At 42.0% G+C, this 21,379-nt stretch overlaps 1 protein-coding gene across 7 annotated transcripts in view; it reads left to right on the forward strand.

The window, feature by feature from the left end:
• LRP5 (LDL receptor related protein 5) overlaps positions 1-21,379 on the forward strand; it is a 266,220-nt gene that overhangs the window by 136,170 nt on the left and 108,671 nt on the right. For all 7 annotated transcript variants that reach the window (XR_006177230.2, XR_010600468.1, XM_024109654.3 and 4 more), the window contains 2 exons: positions 5,100-5,496; positions 6,024-6,195. Coding sequence is in view for 5 of the 7 variants with exons in the window: in XM_024109654.3 (XP_023965422.1) it covers positions 5,100-5,496; positions 6,024-6,195 (569 nt within the window). In the remaining 2 variants the exon portion in view is untranslated. The remainder of the gene's footprint in view (positions 1-5,099; positions 5,497-6,023; positions 6,196-21,379) is intronic.

The following is a 21,379-nucleotide window of genomic DNA, read 5'->3' on the forward strand; positions in this document are numbered from 1 at the left end:
GAGCTGCTCCTATCAGTATAGTTAATTCACCTCCCCAAAAGGAAGTAGCTATGTCTACAGGAGAAACTCTCCCGTCAACATAATTCTGTCTACATGGGGGGTTAGGTCGGTTTAACTGTGTCACTCAGGGGGGTGGATTTTAGGTCTGTTGGATAGACCTGGCCCTAGCCTGACCTCCTGCATAATGCTGGCCAGAGAACTTCTCCCAGAAATTCCTGTGTCAAGCCCATTCAACCTTGATCCAGTTCACTGTGGAGAGAGAAAAACAGAAGAGAATTAATGGGAAAATGCAATCAATTCTGTGAAGAGGCTACACTACCAGATTAGACTAGTCTGTTTATATCTGTGTACAATGATGTCCAATATTGCAGTCTCTGGGTATCTTAGAAATGCATATAATATCCCTCTCTACTACATGACCAGTTATCAAATGCATATTCAGTGTCCTTCTGCTTTCCATTAAATATGCTTCAATATTATTTAAGCAGATCAGGTTGATTATGGACACATTAATGTAATTAAAAGTGGAATGGAGAGACTCTGATATGAATTTGTAAGGGCTTTGTGTGACAGAGCAGCTGATGTTTGCGGCAAAAACCTCTATTGGTTTTTGAAGCAGTGGAGTTGAGAATTTTTTTAATAAAAATGTAATATTTCAGTATTATAATCAAACAGATTTATTCTAGTATTTTGTAAGGCTAACTGTTGAGTTTTTAAACCTGATTTTTACTTAACTTACATTTAATGTAGTATTTACTTTTGATTCCCCACAAGTCAAAATTTCAAATCAATACTTTGTAGCAAGTAATTAAATGTGCCTTGATTTAGACCCTAACATAAACAAAGCTATATGCCTCTGCTATTGAAGCATGCACTCTGCTCTCCACTATTACAGCTTGCTGCCCTGTGTCACAGGGTGCTGTCTTTTGTGCTAATACCCTTTTATTTGTTGGCTATCAGGGTGCAAACTTTCTTTACAGTGGGCCTTAGGGCCGTTCTCTGTCTTGTTTTTAATTTCTCACTGATTGGGGGCTCCATTTCGAAAATAGCACTTGTAGGGAATATGGATAATAAGGGAAACAGGAGGGGGCGGGAAATGTTTTGGAATTTTTGTATGGGACTTGGGAGACCTGAGTTCTATAGCCTACTCTGCCGTTGTCAGACTGAGATATCTTGGCACAATTGTTTCATCTTTGTGCGTTTCTCTTTCCCCTCCCACCTTTGTCTCATCCATTTAGATTGTAAGCTCTTTGAGGCAGAGGACTGTCTTTTACCACCTGTTTGTACAGCACCTAGCACAGCGGGGGCCTGATCTCAGTTGGGACCTGTAGGTGCTATTGTAATACAAATAATAAACAAAAATAAAACCAAAAATGTTACAGGAAATGTAAAAATATGGACTTGAAAAGAAACCATGAAGCGCTTAAGTATTGCTTTCCATTGCCGTTGTAAATAAGGCTCATTTACAATTTTGATGTTTTTCCATTTCTGTTTAACATGGCAATCTTTCATATTTCTCAAATTAACAAGACTGTTGACCTATTTTCTAATCCAACATCAGAGATGTCAGCATAGCTCCAAGACTGGTGTTTATTGGGTAATCCTTGAGACATTGGAGAACAAAATCACAAACTTTGGACTTTTTTTTGTGATGCCATTATCAAAATAGAAGCTTTTATTTTTAAAACAACACTTAAAATCTGGATGCCTTTGCATATCGGAGTATAAAGATTGCCATGAAATACTTGACAACTGCACCTTTTATGAATGTTCATTGCCCTCATACGGGGTTAATGTTCATAAGGTAACTTGTCATTATATATAGTACTGGCTAAGAGGAACAGTTGTACAGGATGTATAGACAGTTAATTTGACCAGTTAGTTTTGACTTCCATCCGCTGCTGGTCTGTATTTGTACAGGTTTGCTGATTTATTTTCTCTGCTGATGTTTCAAGTGGTCCACCATTTTAAGCATGATTTATAATATCAAATAACCTTTAGGATATTTCAGTGTTTATTTTAGCAAAGGGTATCTCTTTCCAGGAGATTGGTAAAGTATTTAAGAACGAATACTGTGTCCAGCACCAGCAGTCCCTTTTAATCATCACAAGAACATATTGTTTCTTTAGAGAAGGAAAATTTAAAAACCCTGTTTCTCCTTGCCATGTCCAGCGGAAAAAAGTGGTTTCTTAAGGTGACACGTCACCTAGAACTGCTCTTCCCCTGGTCTGGCCAAAAAGTGACCCCTTTTAATGTGTCCTAATAAGTTACCACAAGCTTAAAACTTGAGAAGCTAGAATTCTACCATGTGTTACAATGAAATATTTGTATTCTGCTTTGCTTGCCTTTGGAGCCAACAAAATCAGTCTTCAGGAAATCTGATGGCAAATGTCTGTCTGTCTTGGGGTGGGAAGGAGAAGCTCTCCACAGTTGAGCTTACTATTTCCCCCCACTTCATTGTGCTCGCAATCATTAAAGCCTTCTTTCAACCCAGGCCTCCCTTCAGAGCCTCAGCGAAACTCTGAGGTTGTTTAGAGGTCAGAGGAGATATTCCCTATCGCCTTCCTTCCCCTGCCCCCCAAATCACTTTATCCACCCCCAGTCTTGACTGCATTTTCTCCTCAGTGCTTTTATACCTTATTCGCTAGGGCATTCAGGTACCAAATTCTGATTACCAAACTCAAAAGCAAGTGACAGTGCAGCTCTGAGTTGGCTGTGCATTTGGTTTGACGTGTGACAGATACCCTTTGAATGATTGCATGTTTCTTATGTTCTGGCCTCACATGTCAGGGTAAAACTGTGTCTTAGAGAATAGCTGTGAGGATTAGCACTCAGGTACCATGGTGATGAGCATGTTATAAGAACCTGTATAGAATAGGATTTGAAGTACCGTTTTCCAAGAGGGACTGGGATGGCTCAGGGGATTCACTTCTAGGATTGCCACTTTAAGTACAACCCCAGCTGGTAGTGATTGAAGGTTACTATCTATTGGTCTTTCAGTGGCCTGTATGAAATGGAATTGATGGTTGCAGGCCAGTTCCAATTTGGCAGGCGTCAAGACATGAAAACCATCTCAACAATTGGCATCTGCAGCAGAAAACTAAGCAGTGAACTGGTTATTTAGAAGGAACTAGACAGTCTCTCACCTCGAAGTTGTCCCTCTGGATCAAGATGAATTGTTGGGGCCACATGGGGAGGTTTGCCCTGCTCCTATACATTCCTGACCTGTTCTGTGGACAAATGGAGAAGTTCAGTCTCCAGGGTGGCTGTTTCGGCTCCTTCTTCACCAGCAATAAAACTTTGCGCATGCCCCTGCGCGCACACAGTCCTGCAGCCTAAAAAGTCAGATTCATATCATCTTCAGGCAAGTCGGATGTCCTTGCAGTAGTTGTGACTTGCTCTCCCATTTGGCTGTCTGAAGCAAAGAAAAGCATTAATGTACTGTACTTTTATTAGGAAATCCCAAGACTTATGTTCCTTCTATCATTTCCTGTGTAGTATGTAGCGTGTGTGAAAACTGTGTGTAATGCACTCATTCAGCTATAGGACAAGGCTGGCTCAGTTGGGAATTTTGTGTAATATGATAAAATGTCTAGACATATTCCTGATTTTTTTCATTGTGTTTTAGCAAAGGAAATAATACTCTTTCATTATTAACCTGGTTTAATATATAAATTTTCCACCCCTTGTGCTTTTCCTTCCCTGACAATGAATAAAGTGATTTCCAGGTGATAGCCATTGCATTTTGCTGGTCTGAAAAACCCAAATTCATATTTATTTTGGTACTTAGTCTCACAGTTCAGGGCAAATGCACCTGTATTTCCCCTTACAGTATGTCTACACTGCAATGTAAGCCCAGGGTTAGTAACACACCCCGGGTTTGTTAACCTGGGGCTTGAATGTCTACACTCCTTTGGAATCCCATTAAGAATTGTTGAACCCTGGGTCCCAACCTGGGGCTCCAGTGTCTACACTCCATTATGCGGACCTGAGTCCAACCACCCATATCCCAGACTAGCGTCTTCCCAAAATCTGACTGCTCTAGCCCTTTATTCATGTTGCAGTGTGGGAAAACTTGACTATCCAGAGGACAAAGAAAGTTGGCCTGTGGAACTGTGAGATACTTTTGGCAGACTCCCAGAGCATGAGTCCAGTGGAGCTGGGTCTACACTGCAAAGAAACAGGGCACGAACCCTGCATACCCACCTTGACTTAAGCTCGGACCCTAAAATGGATTCTGCCAGGCCCAATCCTTTCAACCCTACCCTAAGGATTAGCGCTCTCTGTGAACCGGGGTCCTGTCCATTTGCTGGACCAGGAAGAAGGCCTTGAACCAGTTTAAAACCAGATTATTTATCCAAAAACCCTTTATTTATCCAAAAACTAGTATATGCAGAACTTTCCAAGGGGGTAGTTTCTCTGAAGATGTTACAACCTGAGTGAATTGGCCTAATCACCCCCTGCTCTTCTCCTATTTATCCTTCCCATGGAAATGCATACAATTTCACATCTTCCACATACACAATTGTATGTTTAATACAATGGACCCCAAAGGTATTAACCTAATTCAATAAAGTTAATTCAGGAAATTGTTAGTCTGTTACACTTAGGAAAATAGGATTTGATGTAAGAGCCAGACTTCCAAGGATGGCTCCATGGAGCATCGGTTCAGAAATGCAGCTTGGTTTGGAAGGGATGGTAGTAGCAGCCTCAATGCAATACCACTCCTCGCTCTATCCACCCATACAGCATGAGTCCCTAAACCGTGTCCCACTGAGTTCTCAAGTGCATCATGTGGTGCTCAATGGAACTAAAGCCTGTGGCATGTGGGGTTGTATCTTTGTCTTAAACCTGAGGCAAATTAGGTGTAGTTCTTAGGGGTACTGGCAAGTTACTAATGTGTGCCCCTTACCTGGGCAATATTTGGGCACCCCTGAAGTGAGGTACACCTCACATTGTTTTAATTGCAGTACTCCTTTGTTTTCTGTGCGGCAATCCTTCTCTGTCATCAGACTGCTACATTATGGTTTAAATATGCTTGTGACAGATGAAGGAGCACTCTATAGTTGCAAAATTACAGTGTTAATGCTCTTTCCCAGGTGCAGAGGAAGTCTTGCTGCTCGCTAGAAGGACAGATTTGCGAAGAATCTCCTTGGACATGCCAGACTTCACTGACATTATTCTGCAGATAGACAATATCAGGCATGCGATTGCAATAGACTATGATCCTGTTGAGGGCTACATATACTGGACTGACGATGATGTCCGGGCTATTCGTCGGGCTTACCTTGATGGTTCTGGAGCACAGACCCTAGTGACCACAGAAATTAATCATCCTGATGGCATAGCAGTGGATTGGGTGGCAAGGAACCTGTACTGGACTGACACAGGAACAGATCGCATTGAAGTAACGCGGTTGAATGGGACATCCAGAAAGATCCTTATATCGGAAAATCTAGATGAACCTAGAGCAATAGTGCTAAATCCTGTGATGGGGTGAGTTTTTTGTTTTTTGTCCCTCCCCTCCTGTGGTGGATTTTTCTAAGAGCTTGTTAACCCCATCTTCAGTTCTCTGAGACTATAACAAATAGCAGATTATTAGATGTTGGACATATTAGCCAAAGAGCATATGTGCTAGTGCTCCTTGTCTCGTGTCAAAATCATTGCCTTTCTCCCTGTCCTTTGATGTGCACTTACATAACCACCAGCCATCACAAGCTTCTGTATCACAGAACTTTGCATAGCCTGTTTGGTTGAACTGTGTCAGTCTTTCCTTTATCCCCTTGTTTTATAGACCGTACTAAAGAAGGGTATCACTGCCCATTGTGAGGAACCTGTTTTTTTAATGCTCAGACCTTAGGTCAATGTCACTACCTGACTTCGAGGGGAGTTAATTAGTCTGATTACTACTCCTGAGACTAATAGGGAAGAGTTTTCTCACCAGCTGGAACAAATCCCCAATCTTAATAGCAGAGGCATACTGTAATCATATGCAATATGCATTTAAAGCTTTTTTCCTACAGCTACATGTATTGGACGGACTGGGGTGAAAATCCAAAGATCGAATGTGCTTATCTGGATGGCTCAGAGAGGAGGGTCCTAGTGAACAGTTCTCTAGGTTGGCCTAATGGCTTGGCACTGGATCTTGAAGAAGACAAACTCTACTGGGGAGATGCAAAGACAGACAAAATTGAAGTAAGTAATAAACATAACTTGTGTATTTCCAGACAACTAAGGTAAGAACTATCTTTTCACACAAGTTTAAGACTTGGACTTTGGAGGGGGTCCGTTGTCCCATCGATATGGAAACATATCTGTGACAGAGATTGACACTTTATATTTTCCTTAAAAAAGGAACTGCATATTTGGTTTTGAGAACTGTGTTCTGAACTGGCAAAGTACCCTGGTACCAAACACCATCACAGTGCTGTATCATCGTGCAAGCAAGGGAAAAGAAACTGGGATTTACTACTAGTGCACACAGTTTAATAAGCATAATTCATTGCTTTTAAAGTCAGAGGGTGTGCCTGAGGATCTTGCAAACAGTGAAGCATGCTTGAGTATAAAAAACATTTTTGAGTTGGCATTGGTTGTTGGAATAGTTGTGTTTGAAGTACTAGATGCAGAGTGCCTAGCTGAACACTTGAGTGGCACAGGGTGGATGGAAGGCCTTGATGGGCCATATTTCACAGCACCTATGACTGTAGTATCCAGGTGTATTTTACTTGATCCAATTTGAAAGTGTTAGAGAAGGGATTGTTTCTAATGTACCATGATATTTGAAAATCCATTCTTCTGACTGGCTACATAGAAGTCCATGCAGAGACCATAGCAGTTCAGCAAGTGGGGAGGGACTGAAAGCAAGGGAAAATCTTCCTCGTTGAAATATAAATAATTATGCAGTTTATTTTTGACAGACTCCTTAATAGTGAAAACACGTGAAACTGATAAACTATTGTGTGATTATTTTTCCAAGAAGCAACATTATTAAAAAATAATGCAATACGTTCAGCCCACTCTGTTAAATACAGTGGAAAAGGCTTATGTTTGGCCAGCTTGGACACCTCTGTTCAAGGTGTAGTAATGTGTATATATACAGTTGTAAGGAAAAGCCCATCCAGGAAGGAGGCCGCTGAGCACTCCTACAAGTGATCATTTCAGACAGAGAATCATTGCTTAACATTTGAGAATTGGTAAAAGCAGGATTCTAAGGAGGCATGGTTGATTGGCTTTGGCTTGCAGATAGACAGGATTGAGACAGGATAGACAAGACACATTCTCTGCAGTTGAAGAACTCAAGGATCTCAGTGTGGAGGATGCCTGGAATTACTTTGTCAACGTTGCAAAAACTGCCTAAAGCCAGCATCCCAAGGAAGGGGGGAAATTTGTAGGGAAGGGTTGCAAACCAAACTGGATGAACAAGCATGTCAAACAGGTATTAAGAAAAAGTAGAAAGTTTACAAGGAATGAATCAGCAAGGAAAGCTACCTCTTGGAAGTCAGAAAATGTAGGAGACAAATGAAAACTGCCAAAAGCCAAGCAAAGCTGGACCTTGCAAAGGAAATTAAAACCAATAGTAAAAACTTCCTTAGTCATGTAAATAAAAAGAAAATGAGGAAAGAAGTGGGACTGCTAAGAACTGACGATGGGGTGGAGATTAAAGATAATCTAGGTCTGGCCTAACCCCTAAAAATATACTTTGCCTCGGTTTTTCGTAAGGGTAATGAGGAGCTTGGAGGTAGTGGCAGGGTGGGTGATGGGAATAAGAATATAGAAGTAGGGGGGAGGGATAGCTCAGTGGTTTGAGCATTGGCCTCCTAAACCCATGGTTGTGAGTTCAATCCTTGAGGGGGCCACTTGGGGATCTGGGGAAAAATCAGTACTTGGTCCTGCTAGTGAAGGCAGGGGGCTGGACTCAATGACCTTTCAAGGTCCCTTCCAGTTCTAGGAGATGGGATATCTCCATTAAAAAAAAATAAAAAAAAATTATCACATCTAAGGTGGAAGTAAAACTCAAAACAGTTTAACGGGACCAAATCGGGGTCCCAGATCATCTCCATCCAAGAATATTAAAAGAACTGGCACGTGAAATTGAAAGCCCAGTAGTAAGGATTGTTAATGAATCTGTAAGCTTGGGAATAGTACCCTATGACTGAAGAACTACAAATATATTACCTCTATTTAAGAAAGGGGGGAGGGAAGTGATCCAGAAAACTACAGGCCCATTAGTTTGACCTCAAGTGTATGCAAGGTTTTAGAACAAATTTTGAGAGAGAGTGTAGTTAAGGACATAATGGTAAAGTGTAATTGTGATAAAATACAACATAGATTTATGAAAGGTAGATCGTGCCAGACCGTCCTGATCTCTTTGAGAAGATAACTGATTTTCTAGACAAAGGAAATACAGTAAATGTAAATTACGTGGATTTCAGTAAGGCATTTGATACAGTTCCCCATTGGAGAAGATGGGAGATTAATATGAGAATTGAAAGGTGAGTAAGGAAATGGTTAAAGGAGAGACTACAATAGATCATGCTGAAAGATGAACTGTGAAGCTGGAGGGAGGTTATTAGTGGAGTTCCTCAAGATCAGTTTTGGGACCAATCTTATTTAACGTTTTCATTAATGACCCTGGCACAAAAAGTGAGTGTGCTAATAAAATTTGTGGATGTCACAAAGTTGGGAGGTATTACCAGTACAGAAGAGGACCAGAATATCCTACGAGAAGATTTGGGCAACCTTGAAAACTGGAGTAATAGATATAGGATGAAATTTAATAGTGCTAAGTGCAAGGTCATGATCTTAGGAACTAACAATAACAGCTTTTGCTATAACGTGGCGACGTGTCAGTTGGAAGTGTCAGAGGAGGAGAAAGACCTGTGTGTACAGGTTGATCACAACATGACTATGAGCCACCAATGTGATGTGGCCGTGAAAAAGGCTAATGTAATTCTAGGGCGCATCAGGCAAAGTATTTCCAGTAGAGATAAGAAAGTGGTATTGTCATTATACAATACACTGATGAGACCTCATCTGGAATACTGTGTACAGTTCTGGTCTCCCATGTTTAATAAAGATGAATTCAGACTGGAACAGGTGCAGAGAATGGCTACTAGAATGATTAGAGAAATGGAAAACCTACCTTATGAGAGGATACTTAAGGAACTTGACTTTTTTAGCCTAACAAATGAAGGCTATGGGGAGATATGATTGCTCTCTATAAATACATCAGTTTTTTTTTTAAAACATGAATTAATTCTCTTGTGCATGTGTTTTTTGCCTAGAATGGGTAACTTACATGGTTGACCAATGCACAGCCTCTGGCATATAAACTGCTCCTTGGATTGTGCAACCGAATGACACTAGCCCAGGGATCTCAAACTCGAATCACCATGAGAGCCCCATGAGGACTAGTACATTGGCCCAAGGGCCGCATCACTGGCACCTTTTCATATAAAGATACAAAAGCCAGCCCCCCCCCGCCCCACCCTCACTCCACCCCTTCCATGAGGCCCCACCCCTGCCCCACCTCTTCCAACCCCTGCCCCAAATCCCTGCCTCTGCCCTGCCTCTTCTCCACCTCCTCCACTGAGCGTGTGGCTCCCCACTCCTCCCTCCTGGTAAGCTCTCAGCGCTGCCAAACAGCTGTTTGGAGGTGGGAAGCACCTGGAGGTAGGCAGAGGAGCGGGGATGCGGCGCGCTGGGGAGAAGGGGAGCGGGGGGAGGGGAGCTTGGCGGCCGCAGGAAATAACCCCGCGAGCCGTGTGTTTGAGACCCCTGATCTAGCCCAGTAATCCTGTCTTCCGACAGTGGCCAAAGCCAGGTGCCCCAGAGGGAATGAACAGACCAGGTAATCATCAAGTGATCCATCCCATTGCCCATTCCCAGCTTCCCATGATCCATCTTTCCCAGTATGTTGACTCCAACAGTGGCTGGTGCCAGCTGCTTTCGAAGAAAATACAAGAAACCATATAGTAACGACTATGGAATAACTTGCCCCAGGGAAAATTTCTTCCAAATCCCTAATAATTAAAGATTGGTTTATGGTCTGAAATATGGTAATATATATTCCTTCCAAAATTCTTGTTTTTAAAAAATCCTTATAAGTCTGGCTATTCTTGCTAGCCATATCAATGTCCTTTTTGAGTCTTGATATGCTCTTCGCCTCAATGGCATCTTGTGCCAGTGAGTTCCACCAGCTAATCATTTGGGGTCTTCAGTACAAAGTACATGCTTACTTCCAAAAGAATGTTAGGAAAATAGTTTGAAAATTAAAGGTATTAAATAATTATTATTAATTAATATTATCTTTGACTCAAAAAGTAATTCTCCAGGGAATTCAAAATGGCTTCAAACCAAATGCACTACTTCAGATAGAATAAACAAATTGATTTACTAATTACCAAGATAGATTTTTAAGTGATTATAAGCCAAGTCAGATTTGGTCAACTGAAATAAAAGCAAAACTTACTCTAAGCTCCCACGTTTCAGAGTCAGGTGAGCATTACCTCATCGCAGTCCCAAACTGACCAAATCAAGGGAGGTGACTCACTCGAGAGTCCAACAGATCCTTTGTTTTTGCCTAGGCCAGTGTCCTTTGTTCCTGTGAGGTTGGGCTGGGTTTGTCCCATACATGCCCTGATGAGGTGTGAACTGCCCCTCTGCTCTTAGAGAGTTTTTGCCTGGGCTTGCTTTTCAGCCTTATAACTATATAACTATATACATGAAATTACAACCTATAACATTACCATAACAACAATGCTCAAAGGGTCCTGTGGCACCTTTAAGACTAACAGATGTATTGGAGCGTAAGCTTTCGTGGGTGAATGTCCACTTCATCAGACGCAAGACGCGTGCCACAGGACCCTCTGTTGCTTTTTACAGATTCAGACTAACACGGCTACCCCTCTGATACTGAACAATGCTCAGTGCATCATGAGCCTTTTGAAGACACCCAACATGACAAACTTTGCATTGGATACCATACAATCATATTATAAGGATGAACGTGGGGGTGCTTGGTGTTCCCCCAAGGTACAGAACGTCACACCTGGTACTTTAAATCTGAGTAGTAGGCTGCTAAGCCATGACTTCCCTTTGCAAACAAACACTCCTCCTTTGAGGCTAATTGGATTTTGTTAGATGTTTGCAGTCCATCATCCAGTAGTCACCTATTTGGACACCAGTGTCCCAGACTATATAAAGGTATATTTTTCAGAATACCTTTCCTCTTTTCAGCTGCTTTTTTAAGCTTTAGGAACAGTGAATGTCTCAAATATTTCTCTTCTTCCATACATCCATATGCACATGTACCCAGATACACTAGTCATGCTGTGTAGAAACAAAACCTGACTAAAAGTAAACTATCAGCTGTTCCAACTGTGGGCATGATCCTGCAAACACTTATTATACAGTGTAGTGCTCACTACTGAGAATAAAGCTGTTGAAGTCCATAGAAGAGTTCAGTTCTAAGTACTATGCCGGGGAGTAAGAGTTGTTTGCAGTGTCATGTCCTGTGTTGAAAACATGCACAGCTCTGTCTGTAAGCATTTATAAAAGTACTGTAGATAAGAGATAAGTGAAGCTTTAAATTTGTTACATATGCAGATGCTTTTTAGTTTTAAGAAGAAAAGTGAACATGGGTATTTCTGTCTTCAGTATACTTTGCTGATGTAGAGTATTTTAGTTTTGCAAGGGCTTATCGTATGATCCCTAGGAAGGCCTTATGATACACGAAGTTCTTAAACAGTGACTAATCTTCATGCAGCTTGGAAATTTGACATGTAGAAACATCTGTCCTGTTTTGTTAGGCTTTAGATTCGTAATGTGCTGTGGGTTTTTTTGGTTGTCCCTCCCCCCCCCCCCCATTTTAAATTTTTTTACCAACAGGTTTGCTATTGCTTTTGGGTGTTGTAGTTAACAAAACAACTTTAAAAAAAAAAAAAAAAAAAGCCAAGCTATACAGAAGATACCAAACGGTGTTGTAAACCAAGAGAATATGTTCTTATTTGTGTGTATAAAACTCCATGTGGTGAAAACAGCAGTTACTCTTTCCTGGCAGAAATCTTCCCATCTGCAGTATTCAGCTGTAATACAAAGGGCCCAGTCACTTCACAAGCAGTTTATATCCTGAATAAACCATTTGGCAAGACTTGTCAAACTTTGCGTGACAGCAGCCTATGGGGCTTTCACTGCAAATTTGGCACCCTGTGGTAACATTGTTTCCAGCTTTTAAAATTTTTTGCTTAGTTAGTTTGGCAGCGTCTCAAGCAAAAAGAAAAGAAAAAAAAAAAAGGGCAGCTAGATAGTAAATTGTGAATCCTGTCTTCTGAAATCATTCCTACAGATTCAGCTCCCACAAGTAAAGAGTGTAAATGAATCCAAAGGAAACTTTGGATTTTATTTACAGAGAAAAACGTACTTTCCAGGAACAAACAGTAGATTAATAAGGATTACAGGGTTCCAGCCGAGAAAGAAGCAAAGAGCCAGTGGCATCCACGTGTAGAGTTTCCTAGTTCTCCTTAAAATCAATTTTGTGGTTAGCCAGGATTCCTGTGTACAATTTCTTCAACATTCACTTAAAGTGCCTAAGGTATAACTGCATAATTAACAGTTACTGAACTCTCAGGTGCCTGTTATGTATGCATCTTATTTAAGTTTGTAGTCAGGCCATATTTTTAGATGAAATGCTATGAAGAATCTTTTTTTTTTTTTCCTCTCTGCTTTTATATTTGTTCGGCTTTTTTTATTGACAAATGCCTTGCATTTATCTTCACAGAAGAATCACACTTCATATGTAGGAATTTTCTGTGGTTTTGTATGATGTTGAAAAAGTCTGTGAAGCATGACACTAAGTTACTACAGTCAGGTGACAGTCCTGCCCTCCACCTGAAAACTTTCCAAGACACACTTGTTAACAGCGGAAAGTAGAGATAACTAGAATTTGATTTTTGTTCCAGTTTATATTCAAAGTAGTGAATTACTTTGTATGACATTTAAAATATTTATGTAAATTCTGTGGAATATGGGAAATGGGCTTACAGAGAAGGGTAGCATCTGAAAACATTTGTATTGCTAATATATTTTAAAACTGTTTTAAAAAACAAAACAAAAAAACAAACCAAAACCTGACCATTCTTCAGATATCCCTAATTGGAACTTATTTTTCTATTTGCATAATGATGGGCTGAAAAATTAATGTTTATTTAGTTCGTACATGAAATTGTTCCTGATATCAAGTTATCAGTTTTGTTTCCCCCCCCCCCTTTTTTTTTTTTTTTAAACAATGGATCACTAAAAATATGGAAGGTAGTCCAAATGATGCTGGAATTATTCTTTATGCATTTATAAAAATAAAATGTAGAATGACAAGGATCTCTTAATGTTAAAGGAGGCAAATCTATTTAAAACAGCTAAAACAACATACTAATTAAAATGAGAGAGAAAACTCAGACCAAAATATTTGTCATGTAAAACTAATTTTTTACAAAACCTAAGACATAAGTATTACCATGGGATTAAAGATTTCTGTTGGTCTTTATACTCGGAACACTAAAATTTCATACATGTGCAAGAGAACATGAAAGTTAAATTGACTAGAAACTGATGAAGAAATGTGAAACCTATTGGACTATTTTCATTGTCCATGCTAAGTAAAAAGCAAACAGTTAGCATAAATGGTGATAAGTAAATTATTTACTTTTATTAATTTAAGGAGATGTTAGTAATGTAGAGGGAATTTTATAATGTTTTTTTAAAATGACTTTTAACTTGCCAGTGCACCTTTAATTAAATTAGCCCTAGGGAAAAAAGATCAGTTCTGTGAAAATAGCAGCTAATTAAAATTATAAATAAACTGAAAATCAATGTTTTAATACTTCCTCTCCTAAGATGAAACACAATTTCTCAGTACTGTGTTAAGAGGTTTTGAAATTTTATATTTTAAATGCAGATGCTGAATATTTAAAACATATAACTAATTAATCTTGTATAGTATATTTCAGAATTGGCTACTGAACAAAAATTATAGGACTGTGTATTTTATTCTAGTAGTTGTTTTTCCTTCCCTCCTGCCCCCATATTAGGCTTTTTGAAGATGTGCTATTACGAACTGGGATGATATTTTTAATGGTGCACAGTGTGCACAGTTACAGCTCTCGTGCTGGTTGGCGTTTTCTGACACTGCTGTCTGGGACTAGGATATATAGTTTGTGGGTACATGTATCTATACTGTCCTCAGTCCATGCACACAGCTCCTATTGCTGTCGCTGGAATATGCCTATGTGGTTGGGAGTAGTAGGGTGTACTAGGTTAATATTTGGATTTAGTTTATTTCTATGTCAGTTATTGCTGTTCCTTTTGATAGTTTGCTTAAGGAATCCACAAGCTATTGAACTTCTTGTAGAAGTGGTTTTTTTTTTTTTATTTGAAATAAGGCCATGCAAGATATTACCATGACAGTCAGCTATGTTCAAGGAGCTGTGTGTTAAACATACATAGGAGTAATCTGTACTGGTAGTTTTGGAGCGATGCTCCCAAAGATTTGCTTAGTGAACATGCCCAGATGTGCATTGCAGAAGGAATATTAGGAGTCATTTGGGGGAAACTAATCACTATCTTAAAATGTTATTGGAGGATCATTAGAACTATTCTTGGCTTCATTAAGATTAATGACAAATTAGGACTGGAAGGGTCAGTCAAAGTGTAAATTGCTGGAATGTAAGTTTTTTGGGGCAGGGAGGAGCTACATCTTGGCCTTGGGGCTTAAATAATGAATAATACCTGTTGAAGGTTAGGATGGATAAATCAGACCCTTGCTAGTTTTGAAAAATGACATGGTGTAACTTGGGATACCTTTGATGCAAAGGGAATAGGGAGGGCATGTTTGGGAATATGAAAAAATCTGGTTTTCTTGTAAAACAAAAAGACCAACCCTGGTAACAGGACCTCCTTGTTTGAGAGAGACTAGCACGTTTCTGGAACACTGAAAGATAGATAGGCTGTTGCTGCAACTTACAGAGACAAAACATTGTAACACCTAAGGTTTTCATCATCTTTTAGAGCAGGGGTCGGCAACCTTTCAGAAGTGGGGTGCTGAGTCTTCATTTATTCACTGTAATTTAAGGTTTCGCGTGCCAGTAATACATTTTAACATTTTTAGAAGGTCTCTCTATATAAGTCTATATTATATAACTAAACTATTGTTGTATGTAAAGTAAATAATAGTGCAGCGAGGTGGGCGGGGCCAGCGGCTGGTATCCCAGGCTGGCAGTGGGCTGAGCGGGGCCAGTGGCTAGAACCCCAGACAGGTTGCCGGCTAAGCGGGGTTGGTGGCCAGGACTCCGGCTGGTAGGGGGCCAGTGGCCAGAACCCCAGACTGGCAGCGGGCTCAGCGGGGCCGGTGGCTGGGACCCTTCTGTCCGTTGGCTCCTGCCAGCCGGGGTCCCGGCCGCCGGCCCTGCTCAGCCCACTGCCGGCCTGAGGTTCTGTTCATCCAGGCCAGCAGCAGGCTGAGTGGCTCGGCCAGCAGCGGGCTGAGTGGCTTGGCCCGCTGCCAGTCTGCGGTTCCGTCCGCTGGCTCCTGCCAGCCGGGGTCCTGGCTGCTGGCCCCGCTCAGCCCGCTGCCAGCCGAGGGTTCCGTTCATCCAGGCAGGCAGCGGGCTGAGCAGGGCCGACGGCTCTGGCTGGCAGCAGAGTGCCACTAAAAATCGGCTCGCGTGCCGCCGGTGGCTGACCTGTTTTAGATGATTAAGTAATCAAGCATAGAGCCTAGCTCTGCTTTTTCTAATTATTTGATTAGCTGTGTTTATATTCTGCTTTCTCTTAATTGGGGATTTCCTCTTTATTTATATATATATATATATATATATATATATATATATATATATATATATATATATATATATATATAATATTTTAACCCTGTGCTAAATTAACTTTATTCCATTTTAAGAAAACTGTAATTGGATGTGAGGACTGTTGGGAGACTGTGCCTTAAATAGAAAGAACATGAATTCTGACCTCACAGGAGGCTCAGTGAGCGGTGAGGTAATGGGTTTCACCTGGTCAAAAGAAACAGGGGTTGCAATTCCCTTCCACAAACTATGTAGCAAGGAGACTGTCATACATAGGTCATTTGGAGCTTAGTGAGAAAGAACTGTCTAGATGAGAGATTCTTGATTCTCTAACTGTGATAAGTGTACCGCTGATAGTATGTGAGCTTGATATTCCATCTGTTCACTCTACTCTACAAGAATTTTTTAAGAAGGTGGTACGTTAACCAATAAAATTCAGGAACTGCTGGTCTATAGATTTATTTGGACCTTCCCACAATACAATCTACACTAGTCTGTTGTTGTCTTCCTCGAAGACAATTTACACTTTTGTTAGTGTTACTGTCTAAATCATAAAAACCTTTAACTCTTGTCAGTTTTCCATGGTGTGTAATATATAGTGGTTTTTTTAATTAAAAAAAAATCTGAATCAAAACCTGAGCATCTGACACTGACAGTTTCTAAATTTGACCTTTGTGGAATCCTCTGGAATTACTCCTTCATATGTAGCTTTACTATATTTATCAGGAGGAAATCCTGAGGATGTATTAAACTTCAAAGTTGAATTATTTGAGTATTGCACTCTTGAGCCTCTCCCTCCTCAATCAAGAATTATTTTAGGCTTTCTGACACAGGGTGGATTGACTTAAATCAGTGGTTTAAATCACTGCTTTTAATAATGGTTTAAATCAGCAAGCAGGAAACCTGGATTTAAATAATTGCTTTTAATCTAGTTTGACATTTGTACTTTTTAGTTATTTTCCTCCAGATACGTTGGTTCTCAATGGTTGGTAACCATTAAAATATGTTGATTTGCAACTAAAAATAACCTTTGCACTAAACTTGATGCTTCCATAGACTAACCAAGGGGATACACTATATCTATACACATTTATTAAAGCAATTATATAGTTTAATTCATATTTATTCAGATTCTGAATTTTTACATTTTTATGTTAGAAAGTGGTTAATGATGCATTTTATATTTACTAGATAAAGATTTTACTTGTTTATTATCTGTAGTAAGTGAATTGAAGTGATTTTTTCTGGTCACCATATCATTCAAGATTTTAGAACTAGTAGATCTCATCCTCACACCAAGTTTTTATTCATAGACTGAAAGAGGAAAACAAACGTTCCTGCTTTTTCAACTCCCAATGGATTTCTTACCTTTGAATGATCTAGTTATTGAACTGAACTAGTTGAATTAATTGAAATGAAGAAAATATTCTGTGGACTGCAAAAGAGGCTACCGCTGTCAAAAACTGATATAGTACTTCAACAAACTCTGATTCTAGCTTTAGTCAGTGACTTCCACCAGTTCAGTGATTTAACTTTCTTCAAAACTTCAGCAGCTAACATTTACTGCTTAACATAATTTTTATATTTAATATAAATTATTTTAATAGATTATAGTAAGTTTAGGCCTTAACATATTTTGTCAATTTCAAATAGGTTTATTTTAAAAAATAGTTTATATTTAATTTAAATTATATATAAATTTTATATATATATAAAAAAATAAAAATCAATTTTTGTAATCATTCCCTCCTCGACCCCTATTTTCATCTGACATCAGGTCGCCTTTTTCCACTCCTTTAGAGAGACTTCTACTTTGCTACCTTATTGAGAGCTGCTTTCTGTATTCAAAAAGTGTAATTTTACATTTACTTTGGTTATAGCCACGCTTCTTTGCCTGCTAAGTGTAGAAATTATGTTGGAATTCCTTCATCTTCAGTGTGTGTTCCCCATTTCCTTGTTCCATATGGGAAGCCCATGTATATTCTTACCTGAAAAAAGTGTCAGGTATGGGTCTGTAGTATTTTCAATGGTTAGGAAAAAGCATTCTCTAGATCAGGCCCGTGGGTCGCATGCGGCCCGCGGGGGCTCACTGTGCGGCCCGCGGGCAAGCAGCGGGGTGGGGCTGTCGGGTCTGCCCAGGGCCGGTGCAACCACTAGGGCGCCCAGTGGTTGGGGGCGTCCGGGATTTTTCCTCCCTCCCTTCCCCTCACGCAGAGTGCAGCGTGGCTGATTGGGCGCCTGGGCCTGATTTAGCTGCTCCCATTGGTCTCCAACAGGCAGAGTCACTCCCCCGCTTCCCCTCCCCCCCACCTCAGCATCGCAGCACTCTGCAGGGGAGGGGCCGTGTGCTCTGTAGCTTGTTTGGTTTAGCTCCACATGGAGCGGCATGGTGGTAAGGGGAGTCCCAGGGGACAGTCAGGGAGCAGGAAGAAGGTTGGATGGGTCAGGAGTTCTGGGTGGGGGGGCTGTCAGGGGGTGGTGAGTGGTTGGATGAGGCATGGGAGTCCCGGGGGTCTGTCTGGGGGCGGGGGTGTGGATAAGGTTTGGGGCAGCCAGGGGACAGGTAGGGGGGACGGTCCTAGGGGGGCAGTTAGGGTGGGGAGGTGTCAGCAGGGGGCAGTCAGGAGACAAGGAGTGGGGGGAGGTTGGGGGTTCTGAGGGGGGTGGGAAGTGGGAGGGAATGGATGGGGGCGGGGCTCGGGTGGGGCTCTCCCCCTGTCCTCTTTTTTGATTGTTGAAATATGATAACCCTAAAAAAGCGGTGCCCTTGCTTGGCAGGGAGGAGCCGCCTTCCGGAGTCACTGGAGAGCCAGAGCATCGGCTTGCAGCGGCAGCGAGCCCCAGCCATGGAGGAGCCAGCGTGGCACGGGGGCAGCAGCCCTGCAAAGGCGGCGGCACCGCTAGCAGGGAGCAGCCGCGCCCCCCCCCGACCATCCTGCCCAGGCTGCGGCCTGGCATGCCCTCCCCCCCGGGGGCTCCTGCAGGCTGCAGCAGATGCATGCGGTCGGCAGCCCCCGTGCGCCCCCTGGCTCCCCCGTCGCCACGCTCAGGCTTTGCAGCTCCGGGGCATGTGAGCCGCTGGGGTGCGGGGCCCTGAGCCTGCTCTGGGAGGGGCAGCAGCAGTGGTGGCTCACACTCCCGGAGCCGCAGAGCCCAAGCGTGGTGAGGGGGCAGCTGGGAGGTGCATACGGGGCCGGCGCCCGCATGCATCTGCTGCAGCTTGCAGGAGCCCTCTGGGGGAGGGCATGGCTGCTCCCCACTAGCCGCGCCGCCGCCTTTGCAGGGCTGCTGCCCCCCTGCACTGCGCCGGCTCCTCCATGGCTGGGGCTCACCGCTGCAAGCGGGACACTCTGGCTCTCTGGTGCCTCCGGAAGGCGGCTCCTCCCTGCCGAGCTGCTGTAGCGGCCCAAGCCCAACAAAGCCAGTGAGTGGACTCGGGGCAGGGGCCGCCAGGATGGGGTGGGGAGGGGAGGGGAGGGCTCGCGGGGGGGCTGTGCACCCTCCAGGGGAGTTCAGGGGCGTGGAGTGGGGAACCTGGTCTGGGGAGCAGCCCCTGGGCACGGCTGGCCCCCAGGGTCTATAAAGGCTCTTTGGGATTTGCCCCTCAATGAACCGGTGTGTGTGTGGGTGTTTTGGGGGGGTCTGGGAGGTGGTGTTCCGGTGGCCTTGGGCGGGGGGCGGGGGGGGAGTTCTGCCCTCAGGTGTTTTCTTTGGAGTAATATGCCCCTCGCCACTTGATGAGTTGTGCAGGCCTGCTCTAGATGACTTGTAATCTTGAGCTTTTTAGGTTTGCATGAGATTAGAAGATAATATAGTTAACTTGACTTGAATTTAATAACTTTCTAGTGCTTAAACTTCATAATATCTTAATCTAATTAATGTGTTTCTTTACCATATCATTTGCAAAGTAGCTGTCAGGACTTTTTTAATTTGTTTTTTTAAGTCCCTTGCCCTTTTGGCTTCTGTTTCCTTACCTTCCCTTCTCCCTTCCAATAATAATACAGAATGCTGCCATACGGTTAACTTCTGACCCACAGGAAAGATAAGGAGTTGCTGCTAGCGTTGCTCCATGAATCACGTTTACAGCAGGAGGGAAGGGAGCTGCAAGGAATTTATTTCTCTTATAAGAGGTTGGGGACAAGTTCTTTCTATGTGCACGTACCTTCCATCTTTAGTGTGTCCCACATTTATTGAAGCTGAACCTCCCTGCAGTAAAACAAAAACCCATCCCCAGGTTACTCCTTTAACTCACACCATTTTAGTAGGGCAAGATGGGGGAAACTTGCTCTGCCATTGTTCTGCACCCTTCCTGGCTAGTCCCACACTTTGGAAAATGCTACATTAACGTTATACCTAAGATAGAGATTTTCAAGGTAAAATTATACATCAATGGCTCTCAGTCTTTTCAGACTACTGTACCCCTTTCAGGAGTTTGATTTGTCGGGCATACCCCAAGTTTCACCGCACTCAAAAACTTGCTTACAAAATCAGACATAAAAATACAAAAGTGTCACAACACACTATTACTGAAAAATTGCTGACTTTCTCATTTTACCCTATAATTATAAAGTAAATTGATTGGAATATAAATATTGTACTTGCATTTCATTGTATAGAATATAGAGAAGTATAAACAAGTAATCGTATGAAATTTTAGTTTGTACTGATTTGACTAGTGCTTTTTATGTAACTTGTTGTAAAATTAGGCAACTACCTTTGAGTTGCTGTACCTCCTGGAAGACCTCTGTGTACCCCAGGGGTACGTGTACCCCGGTTGAGAATCACTGCTATAGAGAACTCAGTGCCATGAGCTTCATGTGTTGGCTCAGAGCAGAGATTTGGAGTTTGTGCCGTTTCAGCTGTATCTTTCTAGAAATTAGATTTCACACTGCCATTTTGCAGCATCCTAGAAATAAAAGCTGGAAAAGGCCAATTGGGTTGTCTCTACTCACTAATTTGCCAGAGTAGGACTGAATTGTATTCATGAATGCTGTGTCCAGTCTCATTTTTAATGACTCAAGAGAGAGGGCTTCAGCCATTTCCCTTGGGACATTACTCCACATTTTTGTAGAGGACTCACAATTAGATATTTTCCTAAATTTTTTTTCCTAAATTTTTTCCCATTATTTGTTGCTAATTCCCTCTCCCACTCTTACACCAAAACAATGCACCACGCGGTTTTTCGACAGAACTGAAACTCGCAGAAACATATCATTTTTGATAAAACTTTATTAGGAAGGTTTCTCAGCCTAGAATAGAGGGACAGACTTGCCCCTGAAAACCCAGTGGTTAGGGCACTCGCATTGGAGGAGGACAACCCAGGTTCAAGGCCCTGCTCTGAATTGCTGTTCTGAGGGGAGTCTCTCTTTTTCTTTGTTTTTTGTGAAAAATTTCAAAAAGTCTCAGTTTTGTCCCAGTGGGCAACAGGAAGAACATATGAAATCTCAATTTTTTTCATGGGACAAGAAAACAGTTTCCCACCCAACCCCATTCAGGGTGGTATAAAACAATTTCCGTTTGTATAG

Source organism: Chrysemys picta, chromosome 4, assembly GCF_011386835.1.
Source record: "Chrysemys picta bellii isolate R12L10 chromosome 4, ASM1138683v2, whole genome shotgun sequence".
In the NCBI taxonomy this organism is placed as follows: domain Eukaryota; kingdom Metazoa; phylum Chordata; order Testudines; family Emydidae; genus Chrysemys; species Chrysemys picta.